The sequence below is a fragment of the Apodemus sylvaticus genome, chromosome 2 (genome assembly GCF_947179515.1).
Source record: "Apodemus sylvaticus chromosome 2, mApoSyl1.1, whole genome shotgun sequence".
In the NCBI taxonomy this organism is placed as follows: Eukaryota; Metazoa; Chordata; class Mammalia; order Rodentia; family Muridae; genus Apodemus; species Apodemus sylvaticus.
In genome coordinates, this window is record NC_067473.1 from 26,567,398 (window position 1) to 26,587,975 (window position 20,578).

Genomic DNA, 20,578 nt, shown 5'->3' on the forward strand with positions numbered 1-20,578 from the left:
TCTATCTCTTGTATTCTGTTGTTGATATTTGCATCTCTGTCCCCCGATTTCTTCCCAAGGCTTTCTATCTCCAAAGTTGTCTCCCTTTGAGTTTTCTTAGTTGTTTCTACTTCTGATTTTAGATCCTGGATGGTTTTGCTTAGCTCCTTCACTTGCATGTTTGTGTTTTCCTGTAATTCTTTAAGAGATTTTTGTGTTTCCTTTTTCATGACCTCAGCCTGTTGACCAAAGTTCTCCTGTGTTTCTTTAAGAGATTTTTGTGTTTCGTCTTTCATGACCTCAGCCTGTTGACCAAAGTTCTCCTGTATTTCTTTAAGTGTTTTTTGCATTTCCTCCTTGTTGGCTTTTGTATTCTCCTGGATTTCTTTCAATGATTTTTGTGTTTCCCTTTCAAGGGCTTCTAACTTTTGATCCATTTTCTCCTGAATTTCTTTAAGTATGTCCTTCATGTGTTCCTGTACCAGCATCATGACCAGTGATTTTAAATCCAAATCTTGTTTTACTGGTGTGATGGGGTATCCAGGACATGTTGGTAGAGGAGAATTGGGTTCAGATGTTGCCATATTGCCTTGATTTCTGTTAGTGACGTTCCTGCGTTTGCCTTTTGCCATCTAGTTCTCACTGGTGTTAGTTTGTCTTGTCAGTGCTGAACTCACCAGTGCAAGCTGGCCCTTCCCAGTTGGCCTCTGGTGCACAGCTTACCTCCTGCACTGCTTGTAGACAGGGTGCTGCTGCCCAGGCTGTTCAGATCCCAAAGCAGGCACCCGAAGGCTCCCGCTGGGGTCTGCTGGATTCACTGGAGCACACTGACTTCTCCCAGCTTGTCTCCCGGAAGCCCAGCTAGCCACTTGCAGGACTTGGAGATGTGGTGCTGCCGCCCAGGCTGATCTGGATCCGGAAGCGGAGGGAGTAGAGCTGAGGGCTTCCGCCTGAGGCCTTGCCCCAGATTGTGTCTGTGGAGCAGATGGAGCCAGTGTGCACCCGCAGGGAGTGCCGATGGTGTATGCTGCTGTGATCTCCCCTGTGTTCTGCTCACTCTGCTGGGCAGCTGATCCGCCAACCGGGCTGTCGCACACAAGGTTAGCCTGGCCGCCCAATCCCTGAGTCCAGGCAAAAGCCTGGGAGGCCAAGGTCCTAGCAAAGTTCCCCTAGGGCTATGACTGTTAATTGGGTCCGCCAGGTGACTAGGATGGCGGGCGTGGGCGCCCGCGCTCCCTGAAAGCGCTGGGAGAGTCTGCTGTGCTAACAATCCCCTGGGCAGATTGACTCACAGATGGCCCACCAAACCGCCCAGTCCTTGGGGTCAGTCCTGTGCCTTTTGGGGCCTGGACCCCCGCTTTGTTAGCCTTAGGCTATGCCTGTTACAGGTCTGCCCGCCAGAGCTCTCTGTCGTCCTGCAGGCAAAATGGCGGGGCGCGCGCAGGCCTGGGCAAAAAAACCCCTGGCTGGGTTGGCACCCAGGGGGTCCCCCTACCAGCCCAGGGCCTGGGTGCAGGCCAACACCCGTCGGGCTCAGACCACCGCGGTGTTGGCCTGGGATTATGTTTGTGTACCTCAGTCTGTCTGATCCCCGGAGTCCAGAACCAAGATGGATACACCTCTTCTGCTCTACTTTCTTTTTTTTTTTTTTTTTTTTTTTTTCCTATTAGCATTTTATTTTTTTTTTGTCTTTTTTTTTTTATTATTCGATATAATTTATTTACATTTCAAATGATTTCCCCTTTTCTAGCCCCCCCACTCCCCGAAAGTCCCGCAAACCCCCTTCTCTTCCCCTGTCCTCCCACCCACCCCTTCCCACTTCCCCGTTCTGGTTTTGCTGAATACTGTTTCACTGAGTCTTTCCAGAACCAGGGGCCACTCCTCCTTTCTTCTTGTACCTCCTTTGATGTGTGGATTATGTTTTGGGTATTCCAGTTTTCTAGGTTAATATCCACTTATTAGTGAGTGCATACCATGATTCACCTTTTGAGTCTGGGTTACCTCACTTAGTATGATATTCTCTAGCTCCATCCATTTGCCTAAGAATTTCATGAATTCATTGTTTCTAATGGCTGAATAGTACTCCATTGTGTAGATATACCACATTTTTTGCATCCACTCTTCTGTTGAGGGATACCTGGGTTCTTTCCAGCATCTGGCAATTACAAATAGGGCTGCTATGAACATAGTAGAACATGTATCCTTATTACATGGTGGGGAGTCTTCTGGGTATATGCCCAGGAGTGGTATAGCAGGATCTTCTGGAAGTAAGGTGCCCAGTTTTCGGAGGAACCGCCAGACTGATTTCCAGAGTGGTTGTACCAATTTGCAACCCCACCAGCAGTGGAGGAGTGTTCCTCTTTCTCCACACCCTCTCCAACACCTGCTGTCTCCTGAATTTTTAATCTTAGCCATTCTGACTGGTGTAAGATGAAATCTTAGGGTTGTTTTGATTTGCATTTCCCTAATGACTAATGAAGTTGAGCATTTTTTAAGATGCTTCTCCGCCATCCGAAGTTCTTCAGGTGAGAATTCTTTGTTTAACTCTGTACCCCATTTTTTAATAGGGTTGTTTGGTTTTCTGGAGTCTAACTTCTTGAGTTCTTTATATATATTGGATATTAGCCCTCTATCTGATGTAGGATTGGTGAAGATCTTTTCCCAATTTGTTGGTTGCCGATTTGTCCTCTTGATGGTGTCCTTTGCCTTACAGAAACTTTGTACTTTCAATGATGATAATGGACTGAACTTCAGAACATGTCGGTCAGTCCCAATTAAATGTTGTCCCTTATAACAAGTTTGCTTTGGTCATTGTATCTTTTCACAGTAATGGTAAATGTAAATAACACACTGTTTTGCTTTTCCATATGAATGTAAGAAGGGTTCTTCAAAAACTGTAATTAATTGTTTTAAACTTTTGATGGGAATGCATTGAATCTGATACAATGAAAACTTTAAGACACAGAAAAAAATTGAATAGAAACCAGAAAATGGAATGCCATTCCATGTTCAAATATAATAGGATTAATATTGCTATATGGAATCCTACTATAATCAATATAAAGGTTTAAATGCATCCCATCATAATTCCAATAAAAAGCTTCATAGTATAAGGGAAAAAGAATCTAAAAACTAATACAGAATCACAAATGAGCAGGGTAGTCCAGATAATCTTAAATAATAAAACAGTAAAACAGAGGTGGACCCATTACCATTCATAATTTCTAGTTGATTACAAGTCATAGTATTAAAAACGACATGTTAATATCATAAGAACAGACAAATTGACTAATGGAGTAATAGTGAGAACCCTGATATTAGGCTATGCTCTTACATTCATCTGGGTTTTGACAAAGAGGCAAAACAAACAAACAAATCACACACACACACACACACACACACACACACACACACACACACACGAGTAGCTGTTTTCAACCTGTGTGTTGCAACTTCTTTGGGGGGAGCTCATATATCAGATATATTATATATCAGATATTAACATTACAATTCATAACTGTAGCAAAATTACAGTTATGACTTTATGTCATAACTATAAATAAAAGCAACAAAATAATTTTGTAGTTGGAGATTGGTCACCACAAGGCAAACAAGTGTATTAAAGGGTTGAATCATTATGAAGGCTGAGAACCCTTGCATTTTAAATGGAGTTAACCTGCAGCAGGAGAACAATAAATTTAAAGACACCCGGTCTAGGAAATACAAATTCTATCACCAGATTGATGTTACTTCTTTTGAAATTGTTGTTCAGTGGTTTTCCATAGATACCTTTCCATCCATACACATTACAGACTGGCTATTGCTCTTGGTCAACATCCAGAGTTCGATAGTCAACCCTGTTGCTAAAGATATTATAAAATTGAGTCATGAGAAATTTAGAAACCAAGATGATACAAACCTGGAAGTTTTATTAGTGGTGGCTAACTTTTATACTTGTGTGGGGTTTTTTTTTTTTGTATATGTTTGGCCCAGGGATTGACACAATTGGAGGTTTGGTCTTGTTGGAGTAGGTATGGCCTTGTTGAAAAAGTAAGTCATTATGGGGGTGGCCTTTGAGAGCATCTTTCTAGCTTCTGAAGACATCAGACCTCTCCTGTTTGCCTTCAGAACAAGATGTAGAACTCTTGGATCTTTCAGCACCATGCCTGCCTGGATGCTGTCATGCTCCCTGCCATGACTATAATGGACTGAACCTCTGAACTTGTAAGACATCCCCAATTAACTTCTATAAGTTTCAATGTGTCTCTGTTTAGTTTCTGTTTCCATGGTCTGCCCACTAATGAGAGTGGGGTGTTGAAATCTCATATTATTGTATGAGGTGCAGTGTATTCTTTGAGCTTTAATAAAGTTTCTTTTATGAATGTTGGTTTTTGCATTTGGAGCATAGATGTTCAGAATTGAGAGTTCATAATGGTAAATGTTTCCTTAGACTAGTACGAAGTTTCTTTCCTTTCCTTTTTTAAAAATTTTGGTTGAATGTTGATTTTAATCAATAGTAGAATGGCTACTGCAGCTTGTTTGGGGGACCATTTTCTTGGAAAATTGTTTCCCTGCCTTTTATTTTGAGGTAGTGTCTCTTTTTGTAACTGATGTGTGTTTCCTGTATACAGCAAAATACTGGGTTCTGGTTATGTATCCAGTCTGCTAGTCTATGTCTTTTATGGGGAAATTGAATTGATTAATATTAAGAGGTATTAAGGAAAAATGAGGTTTGTGTTGCTATCTTCTATTGGGTTTGTTGAGAGGAGATTAATTTCTTGCTTTCACTTTTGAAAAAAATGCATATTTTTTGAAGGATGAATTGAAAATAAAAAGAAATCACACAACTGGATTACTTTATATACTTGAGCAAGCATTTCGTGAAATCCAATACATCTCAATGAAGCACTTACACACACACACACACACACACACACACAAACACAGGCACATTATTGCTTAGTTTATTTTGTTTCTAATTAGTGTGATCTCTATTTTTAGTGTCAACTTGAATACACCTGGAATAAACTGAAAAACAACCAACTGTGTACATTGAAAAGCATTTTTCTTATTATTTTATTTTATTTTTTTTATTCGATGTATTCTTTATTTACATTTCAAATGATTTCCCATTTTCTGGGTCCCCACTCCCACAAGTCCCATAAGCCCTCTTCCCTGTTCCTCCATCAACTCCTTCCCACTTCCCTGTTCTGGTATTCCCATTTACTGTTGCATTGAGTCCTTCCAGAACCAGGGGCCACTCCTCTGTTCTTTCTGGACATCATTTAATATGTGGATTATTTCTTGGGTATTCCAAGTTTCTAGGTTATTATCCACTTATCAGTGAGTGCATACCATGATTGATCTTTTGAGACTGGGTTACCTCACTTAGTATGATGTTCTCCAGCTCTATCCATTTGTATACGAATTTCATGAATTCATTGTTTCCAATGACTAAATAGTACTCCATTGTGTAAATATACCACATTTTTTGTATCCATTCCTCTGTTGAGGAACACCTGGGTTGTTTCCAGCTTCTGGCTACTACAAATAGGGCTGCTATGAACATAGTGGAGCATGTGTCCTTATTACATGCTGGGAAATCCTCTGGGTATATGCCCAGGAGTGGTATAGCAGGGTCCTCCAGAAGTGTCATGCCCAGTTTTCTGAGGAACCGCCAGACTGATTTCCAAAGTGGTTGCACCATCTTACAATCCCACCAGCAGTGGAGGAGTGTTCCTCTTTCTCCTCATCCTTGCCAGCACCTGCTGTCTCCTGAGTTTTTGACCTTAGCCATTCTGACTGGTATGAAGTGAAATTTCAGGGTTGTTTTGATTTGCATTTCCCTAATGATTAATGATGTTGAACATTTCTTAAGGTGTTTCTCAGCCCTCTGAAGTTCTTCATGTGAAAAATCTTTGTTTAGTTCAGTACCCCACTAATGGGTTTATTTGGTTCTCTAGGTTCTACCTTCTTGAGTTCTCTGTATATATTAGACATTAGCCCTCTGTCAGATTTAGGGTTGGTGAAGATCCTTTCCCAATCTGTTGGTTGATGTTTTGTCCTTTTGACAGTGTTCTTTGCCTTACAGAAACTTTGTACTTTTATGAGGTCCCATTTGCGAATTCTTGATCTTAGAGTATAAGCTATTGGTGTTCTATTGAGGAACTTTTCCCCTGGGCCCATATCCTCAAGGGTATTCCCCAGTTTCTTTTCTATTAGTTTCAGTGTGTCAGGTTTTATGTGGAGGTCCTTGATCCATTTGGAGTTGAGCTTAGTACAAGGAGATAAGAATGGATCGATTCTTAGCCCTGAATACCCAAGGCACAAATCGCTTAACAAATGACTCCCATGAAGAATTATTGGGATGATCCTGATCCTGGAAAGGACTGATCTAGCATTGGAGGGGAATATAAAGACAGGGAAAAAAAGGAGGGAGGTCATTGGAGAATGAATGGAGAGAAGAAGGTTTATGGGACATATGGGGAGGGGGGATCCGGGAAAGGGGAAACCATTTGGAATGTAAACAAAGAATATAGAAAATAAAAATACTAAAAAAAAACAAAGAAAACTTTGCTTAATTTAATTACTCATTCATATTTGAGGTCATTATATAACTGTGTCAGTTTTGCCCAGGAATATATGAAGTAACACACTGTCAGAAGTAATACCCTGTTTTCTAGAATGTAATTGTTGTCCAAAACAGATTCCAAAAAAAACCAAGTTTCAAGTTTTTTTGTAAAGAATTTTGTTTGATAACTTTTCCATTGAGAGATTTATTAGAGGGGGTGATTTCCCATTTATCAAGTTTTTACTTATTAATATCTCTCTTAAATGATTAGGGCACTAGACTGGCTGGTTTACCTTGGTCATGAACTCTGTTGACAGACTTGTAACATCCAGAAGTTCCACTTCTAGGAGCTCTAAGACACCCAGGATCATAGGATGAGACATAAGGAGGACAAAACATCTGTCCTAACACCACTGGACATCACTGGGACTAGTGGGATCCAGAAATACAGGATACATGCCCGATCAGTGGCATGGGTACATTTCAGTCTTGGCTGGTTTACCTTGGTTGCTAACTCTGAAGGCAGTCCAGCAACACCAAGAGGAAACTATAATCCTAGGTGCTCTAACATGATCAGAATCACAGTATTCCTGGGTCCCAAGATCCCAGGAGCTTGGTCACACAAAGATTACAAGATCCCAGAGGCAACTTGACTCCCAGGAGCTCTGACACATCCAGTATTTCAGGATCACAAAATCTCAGAAACAGAACCACAGAGACAGCTAGACTCTCATGAATTCTGACACAACCAGGATAACAGGCTCCAGTCACATTTAGTCAGGGCAGGTAGCACTAGAAATAATCTGATGACAGGAAACAATCAAAAGACCATAAGTAACAGATACCATGGGAACTTGGCATCACCAGAACCCAATTCTCCTACCATATTAAGTTGTGAGCATAAGCATTACACTGGAAAAGCAAGATTCAGATATAAAATCATTTTTCATGATGACAATGGAGGACCTAAGAAGGACAAGAACGACTTCCATAAAAAGTACAGGAGAACACAGGTAAACAGGCAGCTGCCATTTAAGAGGAATCGTAAAATTCCATTAAAGAATTATAGGAAAACACAATCAAACAGGCAAACAAAATGAACAAAACAATCCAAGATCTAAAAATGGAAATAGAAACAATAAAGAAATCAAAAAGGGAGACAAACCTGGAGTTAGAAAACCTAGGAAAGAGATCAGGAGTTGTCAACAGAATACAAGAGATAGAAGAGAGACTTTCAGGAGCAGAAGTTACCATACAAAACATTGACACAACAGTCAAAGAAATGCAAAAGAAAAAAAGGCCCTAACCCAAAACATGCAGAAAATTTAGGATATAATGAGTAGAGCAAACCTAAGGATAATAGTTATAAAAAAGAATGAAGATGCCCACCTTAATGGACCAATAACTATCTAAAACAAAGTTATCAATGAAACCTCCCTAAACTAAAGAAAGAGATACCCATAAACCATAAGAAGCCAACAGTACTCCAAATAGACTGGACTAGAACAGAAATTTCTCCTGTCGAATAATAATCAAAACACCAAATTCATTTAACAAAATAAAACATTAAAAGCAGTAAGGGGAAAATATCATGTAACATATAAAGGCAGACATATCTAAATTATACCAGACTTCTCACCAGAAACTAGGAAAGCTGGAAGATCCTGGGAAGATTTCATAAAGACCATTAGAGAAAAGAAATGAGAGCCCAGGCTAAAATACCCAGAAAAATTCTCAATTACCATAGATGGGGAAAACAAAATAGTCCATGACAAAACCAAATTTACACAATAACTTTCCACAAACCCAGCTCTACAAAGGATATTATTAGAAATACAGCAACACTTGGAGGGAACTACAACCTAGAAAAAGGAAGAAGGTAATCTTTAAACAAACCCAAATAGCCAAACAAATATTATCCCAATTCTAACAACAAAAATAACAGCAAGTAAAAATCACTTTTCCTTAATACGTCTTAACACCAATTAAAAAAAATTTCCCCAATAAAAAGACATAGACCAACAGACTGGATACATAAATAGGTCTCAGCATTTTGATGCATACAGGAAATACAACTCAATGACAAAGACAGATACTACCTCAGAGTAAAAGGTTGGAAAACAATTAATATTAAATAAAATCAACTTTTAACCAGAAGTTATCAAAAAATAATGAGGAAGGATACTATGTATTCATCAAAGGAAAAATACACCAAGATTAACTCATTTTTAAACATCTATGCAGCAAACAGTAATACTGTAATTAAATGCACAATCCTCACAAGATAAAAATAAGACTTCTTATAACAATAAGAAGAGGAGAGCTCAACACCCCTTTCTCACCAATGGAAAGATCATGGAAACAGAAACAAGAGACACAATGAAATTAAAAGAAGTTATAAAGCCAATGGATTTAACAGATATCTAAAGAACACTTCGCCTGAAAATGTAGACGGACACAAAACAAACCTCAACAGATACCAGAACATTGAATTAATTCCATGAATTCTATTGAACCACCACAGATTCAGACAAGTCTTCAAAAACAAAAGGAACAACAAGAACAACATGCACAGTGAAGCTGAACAACTTCCTACTCAATGAGAACTTGATCAGGGAAGAAATAAAGAAATAAATTAAAGATTTTTTAAAGTTTAATAAAAATGAAGATACAACATATCCAAACTTATGGGACACAATGAAAGCAGTGCTTGCTAAGAGGAAATCTCATAGTCCTGAGTGCATTCATAAAGAAATTGGAGAAATCTAACACTAGGAGCTCAACTGCTCTTCTGAAAGCTCTTGAAGAAAAAGAAGAATATTCATAGATGAATAGTAGATGGTAGGAAATCATCACACTCAGGGCTGAAATCAATCAAGTAGAAGCAAAGAGAACTAGACAAAAAAAATCATCAAAACTAGGAGTTGGTTCTTTGAGAAAATTGACAAGATAGATAATCACTTACCAAGTCTAACCAGAAGGCACAGAGACTGTATCCAAATTGAAAAAAATCATGACATAACATAACAACAGAAACAGAAACAACAGAAAGTGAAGACATTGAAAAAATCAGATGCTACTACAAAATAATATATTTAACAAAATTGGAAAATATAGATAAAAATAGATGATTTTTCTAGACATATATCAGGGACTAAAGCAAAATCAGAATCAGATAGACCAACTAAATAACCCCATAACTTCTAGGGAAATAGAAGCAGTCATTAGAACTCTCCAAAGCAAGAAAAGCCAAGGGCCAGATACATTTAGGGCAGGATTCTATCAGGCCTCAAAGATCTAATAACAATATACCTCAAAGTCTTTCATAAAATAGAAACAGAAACACTACTCAGATCTATCTATGCACTCAGAAGTATATTGATAGCTAAATCATAAAAACAACAATGAAAGAGAACTTCAGACCAAATTACCTTACAAATATCACCTCAAATATATTCAATTAAATACTTGCAAACTGAACCCAAAAATATGTTAAATCACCATGATCAAGTAGGTTTTATCCAGGAATACAGAGATTTTTCAAAGTATGGAATTCGATCACTGTCGTCCACTCTATAAACAAACTCAAAGATGATAACTACATGAACATCCCATTACATCCTGAAAAAGTACTGGACAAAAGACAAAACCAATTGATGTTAAAATTATCAGAGAGATCAGGAATTCACGCTTTATGCCTAAATATAAGAAAAGCACCATATAGCAAAACAATAGTTAATATCAAACTAAATGCAGAGAAACTCAAATCAATCCTGTTAAAAGACAAGGACCTACCTATGAAAAATAGTACTCGAAGTTCTACTTAGAAAAATAAGAAAACAAAAGGAAGTCAAAATGATACCTATTGGAAAGGAAGAAGTCAAAATAACATTATTTTCAGATGATATGATAGTATACATAATTGACCCTAAAACTTCAACCACGAAGGTCCTACCACTGAAAAACATGATCAGCAAAGTAGCTAGATATAAAATTAACAGAATAAATCAGTATCCTATTTATACTCTACTCAAAGTACAAATAGGCTGGGAATGATGTAAGGGAAACAACACCCTTCACAATAGTCACAAATTCTATAAAATATCTTGCTGTGAGTCCAACCAAGCAAGTGAAAAAATCTTCTACATGACTAGAACTTCAAATCCCTAAAGTAAAAAATAGAACACAGAAGATGGAAAAAATCTCCAAAGCTCATGGATCAGCATGATTAACAGAGTAAAAATGGCCATCTAAAAATCTTGCAGTCTAAAGATTGAATGCAATTACCATCAAAATTCCAACACAATGAAATTAGAAAGAGCCATTGTCAAATTCATTTGGAATAACAAAAACACCCAATATAGCAACAAATTCTCTCAACAATAAAAGAAATTCTGGCTGAATCAACATAAAAATCTAAATGGTATTGGTATGGGGACACTCAGGTAGATCAGTGGAATAGAATTGAAGACCCAGGAATGAATCCACACATCTGTGGTCACTTGATCTTTGACAAAGAAGTTAAGCCCATCCAGTGGAAAAAGGCAGCATTTTCAACATATGGTGCTGGTTCAACTGGCAGTCAGCATGTAGAAGAATGCTAATTGATCCATTCCTTTCTCCTTATACAAAACTCAAGTCTAAGAGGATCAAGTACATCCACATAAAATCAGATATGTTGAATCTTATAAGGGAGAAAATTGGGAAGAGCTTCGCAAACCTGAACACAGGGCAAAATTCTAGAATAGAATATCCATACCTTATGTTTTAAGATCAACTATCAACAAATGGAAGCTCATAAAGCTGCAAGGCTTCTGTAAGCAGAGGACATTTTCAACAGGACAATATGATAAACTAATGATTGAAAAAGATCTTTACTAACCACACATCTGTTAGAGGGCTCATAGCTAAAATATACTATCAAGAAGTTAGACTTCAAAAGACCAAAAAACCCTATTAAAAACTGGAGTACAATTACAAATAGGGCTGCTATGAACATAGTGGAGCATGTATCCTTATTACCTACTGGGGAATCTTTTGGGTATATGCCAAGGAGTGGCATAGCTGGATCTTCTGGAAGTGAGGTGCCCAGTTTTCAGAGGAACAGCCAGACTGATTTCCAGAGTCATTGTAGCAATTTGCAACCCCACCACCAGTGAAGAAATGTTCCTCTTTCTCCACATCCTTGCCAACACCTGCTGTCTCCTGCATTTTTAATCTTAGCCATTCTGACTGGTATAAGGTGAAATCTCAGGGCTGTTTTGATTTGCGTTCCCCTAATGACTAATGAAGTTGAGCATTTTTTAAGATGTTTCTCTGCCATCTGAAGTTCTACAGGTGAGAATTCTTTGTTTAACTCTGTACCCCATTTTTTAATAGTGTTGTTTGGTTTTCTGGAGTCTAACTTCTTGAGTTCTTTATATATATTGGATATTAGCCCTCTATCTGATGTAGGATTGGTGAAGATCTTTTCCCAATTTGTTGGTTGCTGATTTATCCTTTTGATAGTGTCCATTGCCTTACAGAAACTTTGTAATTTTATGAGGTCCCATTTGTCAATTCTTGATCTTAGAGCATACGCTATTGGTGTTCTGTTCAGAAACTTTCTCCCTCTACCGATGTCCTCAAGGGTAGAAGAGTGGATGCAAAAAATGTGGTATATATACATAATGGAGTACTATTCAGCCATTAGAAACAATGAATTCATGAAATTCGTAGGTAAATGGATGGAGCTGGAGAACATCATACTAAGTGAGGTAACCCAGATGCAAAAGATGAATCATATTATGCACTCACTAATAAGTGGGTATTAACCTAGAAAACTGGAATACCCAAAACATAATCCAAACATCAAATGAGGCACAAGAAGAACGGAGGAGTGGCCCCTTGTTCTGGAAAGACTCAATGAAGCAGTATAGGGCAAACAAGAACGGGGAAGTAGGAAGGGGTGGGTGGGAGGACAGGGGGAGAGAAGGGGGCTTATGGGACTTTTGGGGAGTGGGGGGGCTAGAAAAGAGGAAACCATTGGAAATTTAAATAAAAAATATATCGAATAAAAAAATAGAAAAAAAAAACCGGAGTACAGAACTAAACAGAGAATCTCAACGAAGAAATCTCGAATGAATGGTTGAGAAGCATTTAAAGAAATGTTCAACATCCTAAGTCATCAGAGAAATGCAAATTAAAAAAACATTGAGATTCCATCTCACACAAATCACAATGGCTAAGATCAAAAATGCAGGTGACAGCAGATGTTGGCCAGGTTGTGGGTAAAAGGTAATTCTCTTCCATTGCTTGTGGGACTGCAAGCTGGTAAAACCACTTTGGAAATCGATCTGGGAGTTTCTGAGAAAAGGGGAATAGTTTTACCTGAAGGCCAAGCTATACCACAACTGGGCATATGCCCAAAAAATATTCCAACATATAACAAGAGCACATGATCCACTATGTTCATAGCAGCCTTATTTATTAAACCCAGAAGCTGGCTAGAACCTAGATGTCCCTCAACAGAAGAATGGATGTAGAAAATGTGGTTACATATGGAGTACTACTCACAAATTAAAAACAATGACTTGATACAATTCACAGGCCAATGGATGGAACTGGAAATGTTCATCTTGACTGAAGTAACCCAGACAAAAAAGGGAGCACACATGATATGTGTTTAGTGATAATAGATATTTGCCCTAAATTTCACAATGCCCATAATACAGCCCACAGCCCATATGGAGCTTATAAGGAAGGGAGAGGAGGGTATGGATGCTCCAGTCCTGCATTGAGGGGGAACAGGATGATCATGGGTGGTGGAGGGAGAGAGGAGGGGGAGGAAATAAGGGAGCAGTATCATGTAATGGAGAAGGTCAGGAAATTGAAGAAAAATATGTAGGGGTGATGATGAACTGGGGATCGCTATATGAGTTTTCCCTCTGGGAAAGGAAAAACTCCCTGAGCCTGAAAGGGATGACTTTAGCCAAAGTGCTTAGAGAAGGGGGAGATAGAACCGGTAGAGACCACCTCCAGTTGATAGGTAAGGCTCCCATGAATCCACATGTCACCACCTCCATTAAGGGAGGGTGCCACTCACCCTCTTATAGGTTTTCACCCATAAATGTTCCTGAGCAAAGGAAGAACAGGAAAAACAAATGGAACAGAGACTGAGGGAAGGGTCATTCAGGGACTTCCCTACCTGGGAATCCATCATGTCTGCAGACACCAAAACAGACACTGTTGCTCTGGTCAAGAACCCCTTGCTGACAGAATCCTCAGGCATGGCACCTTGGAAGGTCTGCCCAGCATCTGACAATTGGAGCCAGTCAGTAGACTGAGCTCAGGGATCCTAGTGGGTGAGTTTGCAGAAAATCTGGAGGGACAGAGGGGAATTGCAACCCTACAGGAAGAACAACATCTGCTGGCAGGGTCAACCATTGCTCCCAGAAGCTAGTCAGCAAACTGAGCAAGGTACAGGGAGGGATCTATAGATCTAGATAAATTGTAGCAGATGATGGTCTTGCCTGACAGCAATAGGAGGGGAGGCACTTTGTCCTGTGGAGGTTTGATGCCCAGTATAGTGGGATGCAGAAGCAGTAGGGCAGGAGAGAGTAGGTGGGTAGGGAAGCACCCTCATTCAGGCAAAGGGGAGGGTGAGAGGAAAAATGAAATTTGTGGGGTCTGTGTGGGTTATCTAGGAAGTGGTTTATCATTTGAGATGTATTACAATGAATAATTTATAAATAAATTTAAAACAATACACATATGCCAGCCATTAAACTTTAACAATGAAGACATAGGAGCCAGATGCTGGGGTGAAAACCTGTCAACTCAGAGAGACAGGGAAAGCACCCAGCTGACCTTCCTACTCCCCTGACCTCCCAGAGGGAGAGCATTCTTTATCCCTCCCTACACTGTCTTAAACATCATTCAACTTAGAAAACTTCCTAGTTCTTCCTGCTTTTTTATTTATATTCATTCTCTTCCAACTGCTTACTTGCTCTGCCTCTTGACCTGGAGTTGACCTTCTTTTGGTTTGCAACACAGGTGTGTGCTAGGGCTGAGCCACAGAACAAGAAAGTACAGTAAACAGAAAGCTCTTGGTTAAAGGTCTGTGCTAGGGCTGAGCTACACAAATATTTTTTCTTTTCAGTAAATAACACAATCTTGGGGTTTACAGTGTGAACAAATATCCTGCAACATAAGTTAGCAATGTTCCCTCCACTACAGAAATCAAGCTCTCTGTCAATTGTTCTGCTTGTTTCTAGGCATGTCTGAGTGCATATTCATGAGGACACAATAATCCAAAGGAAGATCAGAACTGGGCTCTTGAAGCTGTTGCACAAGGCCAATAGGAACCAAAAAAGCACCAAGGACACCCCTGATCATTATCACAAGGGATAAACTATCCATCCCTCTTCTCACATAATTTATTCCACGATGTTACCATTCCTGTCCTTGGCTCATTGTCCTAAGTGCTGCAGCATGGAAGGGTTTATGTTCAGGGGTTACCCAACAAACAACAGAAACATGGAATTCAGTTATACATGGACGGTTTATCTAAGGCACACCACAAGTTTGACCAATCAGGACAACAGATCAAAACTGCACTAGATATTTCTCAGCTACAGCTTTGTGTATAAACTACAAAGAGCTCATGCAAAGGTACTGGAAATGCTACCCTATGAGGACCTTGACTCAAGTTATTTTAGACATAATATTATATACTGGCCTTGAATTTGATGGGTTCTATGGAAAGCATATAGATGTAGAATTTCATAAGATTAACAAACCTCACAACATAAAGAACATAACATGGTCATGATGACCCTGTTCAAATTAAGATGTTTTTCTTTTGATTTATATCCATGACTAGGAGGTATATTACAGTAACAGTATGAAATTGATGTCTGCTGTGTGATAAATATGCTACAGTTATGTTATGGGGCAAACCTCATCAAGAAAAATTTTATCATTAGAAAAATGTATTTGTGTTACCTTACTATGTTTCCACAAGTTCTGTGGCCTCAACAATGGCTCCTGGACACAGAAAAGAAATTGTGTTTTCTACCTGAATGGAGGTGCTAGAGCTGTGTTGCACAGCCTTCTCAGTGCCCATTCCACCTCGCTCTGTCCCTGCAGGTGATGCAAAATTGTCACTCCACCTTCCCTGTGAACCCGGTCTAAGCATACAAAGACCAGGAGACACTGCTGGTGTCCCAGTCCTCATTTATGCTCCATTTTTCACGAATGTGGAAGACCATTTCTACTTCTCCTACTTTCCAGCAAGAAAAACTTGTAGAGAGAGAATGTAACTATTCTCCACAGTTAAAAAACTTCTGTGGTAAACAGTATCCCAGACCTCAAGCAGTACTACAGAGAAATAGTGTTAAAAGCTGCATGGCATTGGTACAGTGACAGGCAGGTAGATCAATGGAATAGAATTGAAGTCCCAGAAATGAACCCACACACCTATGGTCACTTGATATTCCACAAAAATGCTAAAGCCATCAAGTGGAAAAAGGGTAGCCTTTTCAGCAAATGGTGCTGGTTCATCTGGAAGTCAGCATGCAGGGGAATGCAAAATGATCCATTCTTATTTCTTTATACTAAGCTCAACTCCACGTGGGTAAAGGACCTCCAAAAAAACCAGACACACTGAAATTAATAGAAAAGAAACTGGGGAAGAGCAATGAGCACATAGGCACAGGGGAAAATATCCTAAACAGAACACCAAGAGCTTATGCTCTAAGATGAAGAATTGACAAATGGGACCTCATAAAATTACAAAGTTTCTGTAAGGCAAATGACACTGTCAATTGGAGAAAATGGCAACCAACAATTGGGAAAAGATCTTCACCAACCCTATATCTGACAGAGGGCTAATATTCAATATATACAAAGAACTCAAGAAGTTAGACTCCAGAGAGCCAAATAATCCTATTAAAAATGGGGTACAGAGCTAAACAAAGAATTTTCACCTGAAGAATTTCGAATGGCTGAGAAGCACCTTAAATGTTCAACATGATTAGTCATTTGGGAAATGCAAATCAAAACGACCCTGAGATTTCACCTCACACCACTCAGAATGGCTAAGGTTAAAAACTCAGGAGACAGGAGGTGTTGGTGAGGATGTGAAGAAAGAGGAACACTCCTCCACTGCTGATGGGATTGCAAGCTGGTACAACCACTTTGGAAATCAGTCTGGCTGTTCCTCAGAAAACTGGGCATGATACTTCCAGAGGACACTGTTATACCACTCCTGGGCATATACCCAGAGAATTCTCTGGCATGCAATAAGGACACATGCTTCACTATGTATATAGCAGCCTTATTTATAATAGCCAGAAGCTGGAAAGAACCCAGATGCCCCTGTATGGAGGAATGCATACAAACAATGTGGTATATTTACACATAGAATACTACTCAGCAATTAAAAACAATACATTCATGAAATTCTTAGGCAAATGGTTGGAATTGGAAAATATCATCCTAAGACATGAAATGCTGTCACTGATAAGTGTATATTAAATAGCTCAGAAGCTCTGAATTCCAAGACACATTCACATATCAAATGATTCCCAAGGATAAGGAAGGAGAGGGCCATGGTCCTGGAAAGCCTTGATGAAGAAATGTAGGGGATTACTTGTACAGAGGGGTGGGATGGGGTTGTTTAGGGAATGGGTGGAGGGAAGAGGGCTTATGGAATTTATGGGGGGGGGGGAGAACAAGAAAAGTGTTTTTTTAATTTCCTCTGCCAACTGATTTCCAGACTCTTGCCAACACTATGATGTGTGCAACTCTTTCTCTGCTAAGACATCATGAGGCAACTTAAAATGCTAAGAAGAAGACTTCATGAGTGTAGCCCCTAACATTCATCCACATATTGATTTGCCCTGCAGGCTCTGGATGTGATTTCATGCACCTGTACATAAGACAGGAAACGTTTTGACTGCATATTAAAACTTGAGTGAAAGAATTTCATGAATTCATTGTTTCTAATGGCTGAATAGTACTCCATTGTGTAGATATACCACATTTTTTGCATCCATTCATGAAATTCTTAGGCAAATGGATGGAGCTAGAGAACATCATACTAAGTGAGGTAACCCAGACTCAAAAGATGAATCATGGTATGCACTCACTAATAAGTGGATATTAACCTAGAAAACTGGAATACCTAAAACATAATCCACACATCAAATGAGGTACAAGAAGAAAGGAGGAGTGGCCCCTGGTTATGGAAAGACTCAGTGAAGCAGTATTAGGCAAAACCATAACGGGGAAGTGGGAAGGGGTGGGTGAGAGGACAGGGGAAGAGAAGGGGGCTTATGGAACTTTCGGGGAGTGGGGGGCTAGAAAAGGGGAAATCATTTGAAATGTAAATAAATTATATCGAATAAAAAAATTAAAAAAAACTTGAGTGATATCTCAGTAGATAATCTGAGATGTTAATGTCTCATATTGCTGATTGAGGGAAATGTGAGGCAGGATGATACATTTCTGAGAAGGGTTTGAAAAGAAAACCCTCAGTTAAATGCACAGGGATTCCTGAGGTTATGTCAATCAAGCCTAGAGCAAACCCTGGCTTTGTAAGGATGATGGGCTCAATGGCTATGCCCCAGGAGAGTCTCCAGGAAAAGGAACCTCAGCTTCCTGTTAAGGAAAGGAAGTAAATTAGCAGGGAGCAGAAGGCTGTAACCCATGACATCAGCAGTCCCTTCTTGGACATTCTATTGTCTCCTAGAGAGTTCTTGGCATGAGCTGTGATGTCACCAGTGTTGTAGCAACAGCACAAGCCCTGTGGTTTCTCAGTCAGTGTCTAGAGCATACATTGATAGACATGTTTGCCCGAATCAGAAAACTTTTTCGGAGAACCAATGTGGATGTGAGAGAGATAAGAGAGAGGAGGAAGGAAGCTGGCCTTTCATCTGAGAGTAATAAAGGACAAAGGAGGAGGTCTTGGAGAATGTGGAGTAAGTACTGGGAAGTGGATATTGAGCTTCCTGCCAGGGTGGCCTGAGCTGGCCTTTCTAGCAAAGTGACAAAGGAATTGAAGGTTCTTGAAAGCAAAAGAGATTCCAGGATTTTCACAACTCTTGAACATCAAGGATATCAGGACATTATTTTTTCAACTCTTAAAGCAGGAGATGGCAAGATCAAAACTGTAATGGTGTCAACTCCAATTTTTCTCTTTCACTGGGTATTGTGGTTGTTCCTTGGGGACACAATGAGACCATCAGGAGTCACAGAAGATCTAACCTACACCAATTTAGGGCACGCATCAATGCATTCACTACCATGCTTCTTTTAGCTTCAGTTTCTCTCTGACAGTAGTATAAGGAAGAGAGTTGTGCCCCCTGGCCATCACCTCTTCTTCTCAGAACTACTCTGACATCCTCTCCCTCAAAGTTCCCCTTAGCGTATCATTGGTTGTGAGTGGCAGGTATTATTGTACTGTAACTACACCCAGACAGAGACTCCACCCTCTGGCCACTGCTGGAGTGTTTGGTGTTTCAGTAGAGGAAATAATTGGACAGTGTGTTAGCCATGTTCTCCCCATGCAGGACATTTTAAGGCCATGTCCTGGGCCAAGAATAACAGGGTAGGAGATCTGAACATCATGAATTCATCATGTGACTTGAGAAACCACAGAACTGAGGACTCTGAGGACAAGTTGCACTCTGTGTATTTGTTAATAAGCCAGGAGAAGCCATCTCTGTGGTCATCATAAGAATACATAGGGAGACAGAGGACACACCTGGCTGCTTACATCTCCTAGTCTCTATAGAGTGATGAGAGAACTGAGGTCCACTGAGGATGCATCTAAAGCCTGGACGAAACTCTGTGTGGTGTCACTGGGTTCTAGGCCTGTGGTCTACTTGATAGGCCTCAGAGTAGACTGTCTACACTCTATGCATTCCCAACATTTAAGTTCACTTGTGTTCTTTTACCTATAGGGGCTGGCAGGCAGACATCATCCCCTGCAACTCTCCTGAGCAAGAAGCAGGCCAAGGAGGAAGAGGAGAGGCTGACCAGAGAGCTGCAGCTCATTACCCAAGAGAGAAATGATCTGAGAGATCGCTTGATCTATGTCACAGAGGGAGCCATGAACAAGAGGTATGCACCCCTCCAAATGCTGTGGTGTTTGTATGGAGTCCAAAATGCCACACTTGTCTTTTTAAGATGGTGAATCATAGGAAGATGTATTTTCATGATATCCCTGGGCAAAACCTCATGTCCCTAAACCCTTATTAGAGGAGAGGCAGAACCTGCAGTTTTCACAGGAGTAAGATGGGAAATGGAGTCTTCTGCATCCTTCAGGTCAAAAGTGGGACTTGTGGTCTGAGTAAAGATTCAGGAATACAGGAAATGGAGAGTGAGTGCCCAGAAAGCATTTTGAAAGCCCTTGAAAGGAGGTGCTTTTGTGAGGTTTTAGGAGGTGAGAGTTTGCTGTGAGTGTTTGTACTGGACTGGTAGGTGACTGAGTGCTGGAAACTGCTAGATGCAGAAGGCGGGGCCTAGTCCCACATTGTTCATCTCAGTTCTTGACTAGTCGCCTGAGGATCTGCCTGTTCCTCTTTTTCTGTGTGTCTTATACTCTGAGACTGTAATGTTGTATTTATTCTGCATATCATTGTGTTCTCTCTGCTTCTATCTCAGATTCACTCTCTCTCATTCTGTGACTGTGTGTAATTTTCTCCCTCTCATGTATATACATGTCTGTTTTTTGTGTGTACATGTGTGGGGGTGCACATGATTGTGTTATCTCCTGGGAATGAATTTTTGAATGTTTATATTCCTCTCTACTCTTTGAAATTCAGGGATCTGTGAAATCCAGGATACTCTGAGACAGTAATGTTGCATACACTTCTTCTGAATCTCATCCTATGCTCTCTGGTTCTGTCTCTGTCTTTATTTTTCATACTCTGGCTCTCTGTCCTTTTTGCCTAATTTGTGTGTGCCAGTCTATGAGTCTGTTTGCTTCTACATGTACATACATGTGCTTCTGTTTTGTGTGTTTATATTTACCTCCACACT

At 39.9% G+C, this 20,578-nt stretch overlaps 1 protein-coding gene across 1 annotated transcript in view; it reads left to right on the plus strand.

Annotated features, from left to right (window-relative positions):
• LOC127677813 (uncharacterized) overlaps nucleotides 1–20,578 on the plus strand; it is a 60,613-nt gene that overhangs the window by 13,125 nt on the left and 26,910 nt on the right. The window contains exons 4-6 of the mRNA XM_052172804.1: nucleotides 7,472–7,563; nucleotides 18,285–18,513; nucleotides 19,498–19,657. Coding sequence (XP_052028764.1) covers nucleotides 7,472–7,563; nucleotides 18,285–18,513; nucleotides 19,498–19,657 — 481 coding nt within the window. The remainder of the gene's footprint in view (nucleotides 1–7,471; nucleotides 7,564–18,284; nucleotides 18,514–19,497; nucleotides 19,658–20,578) is intronic.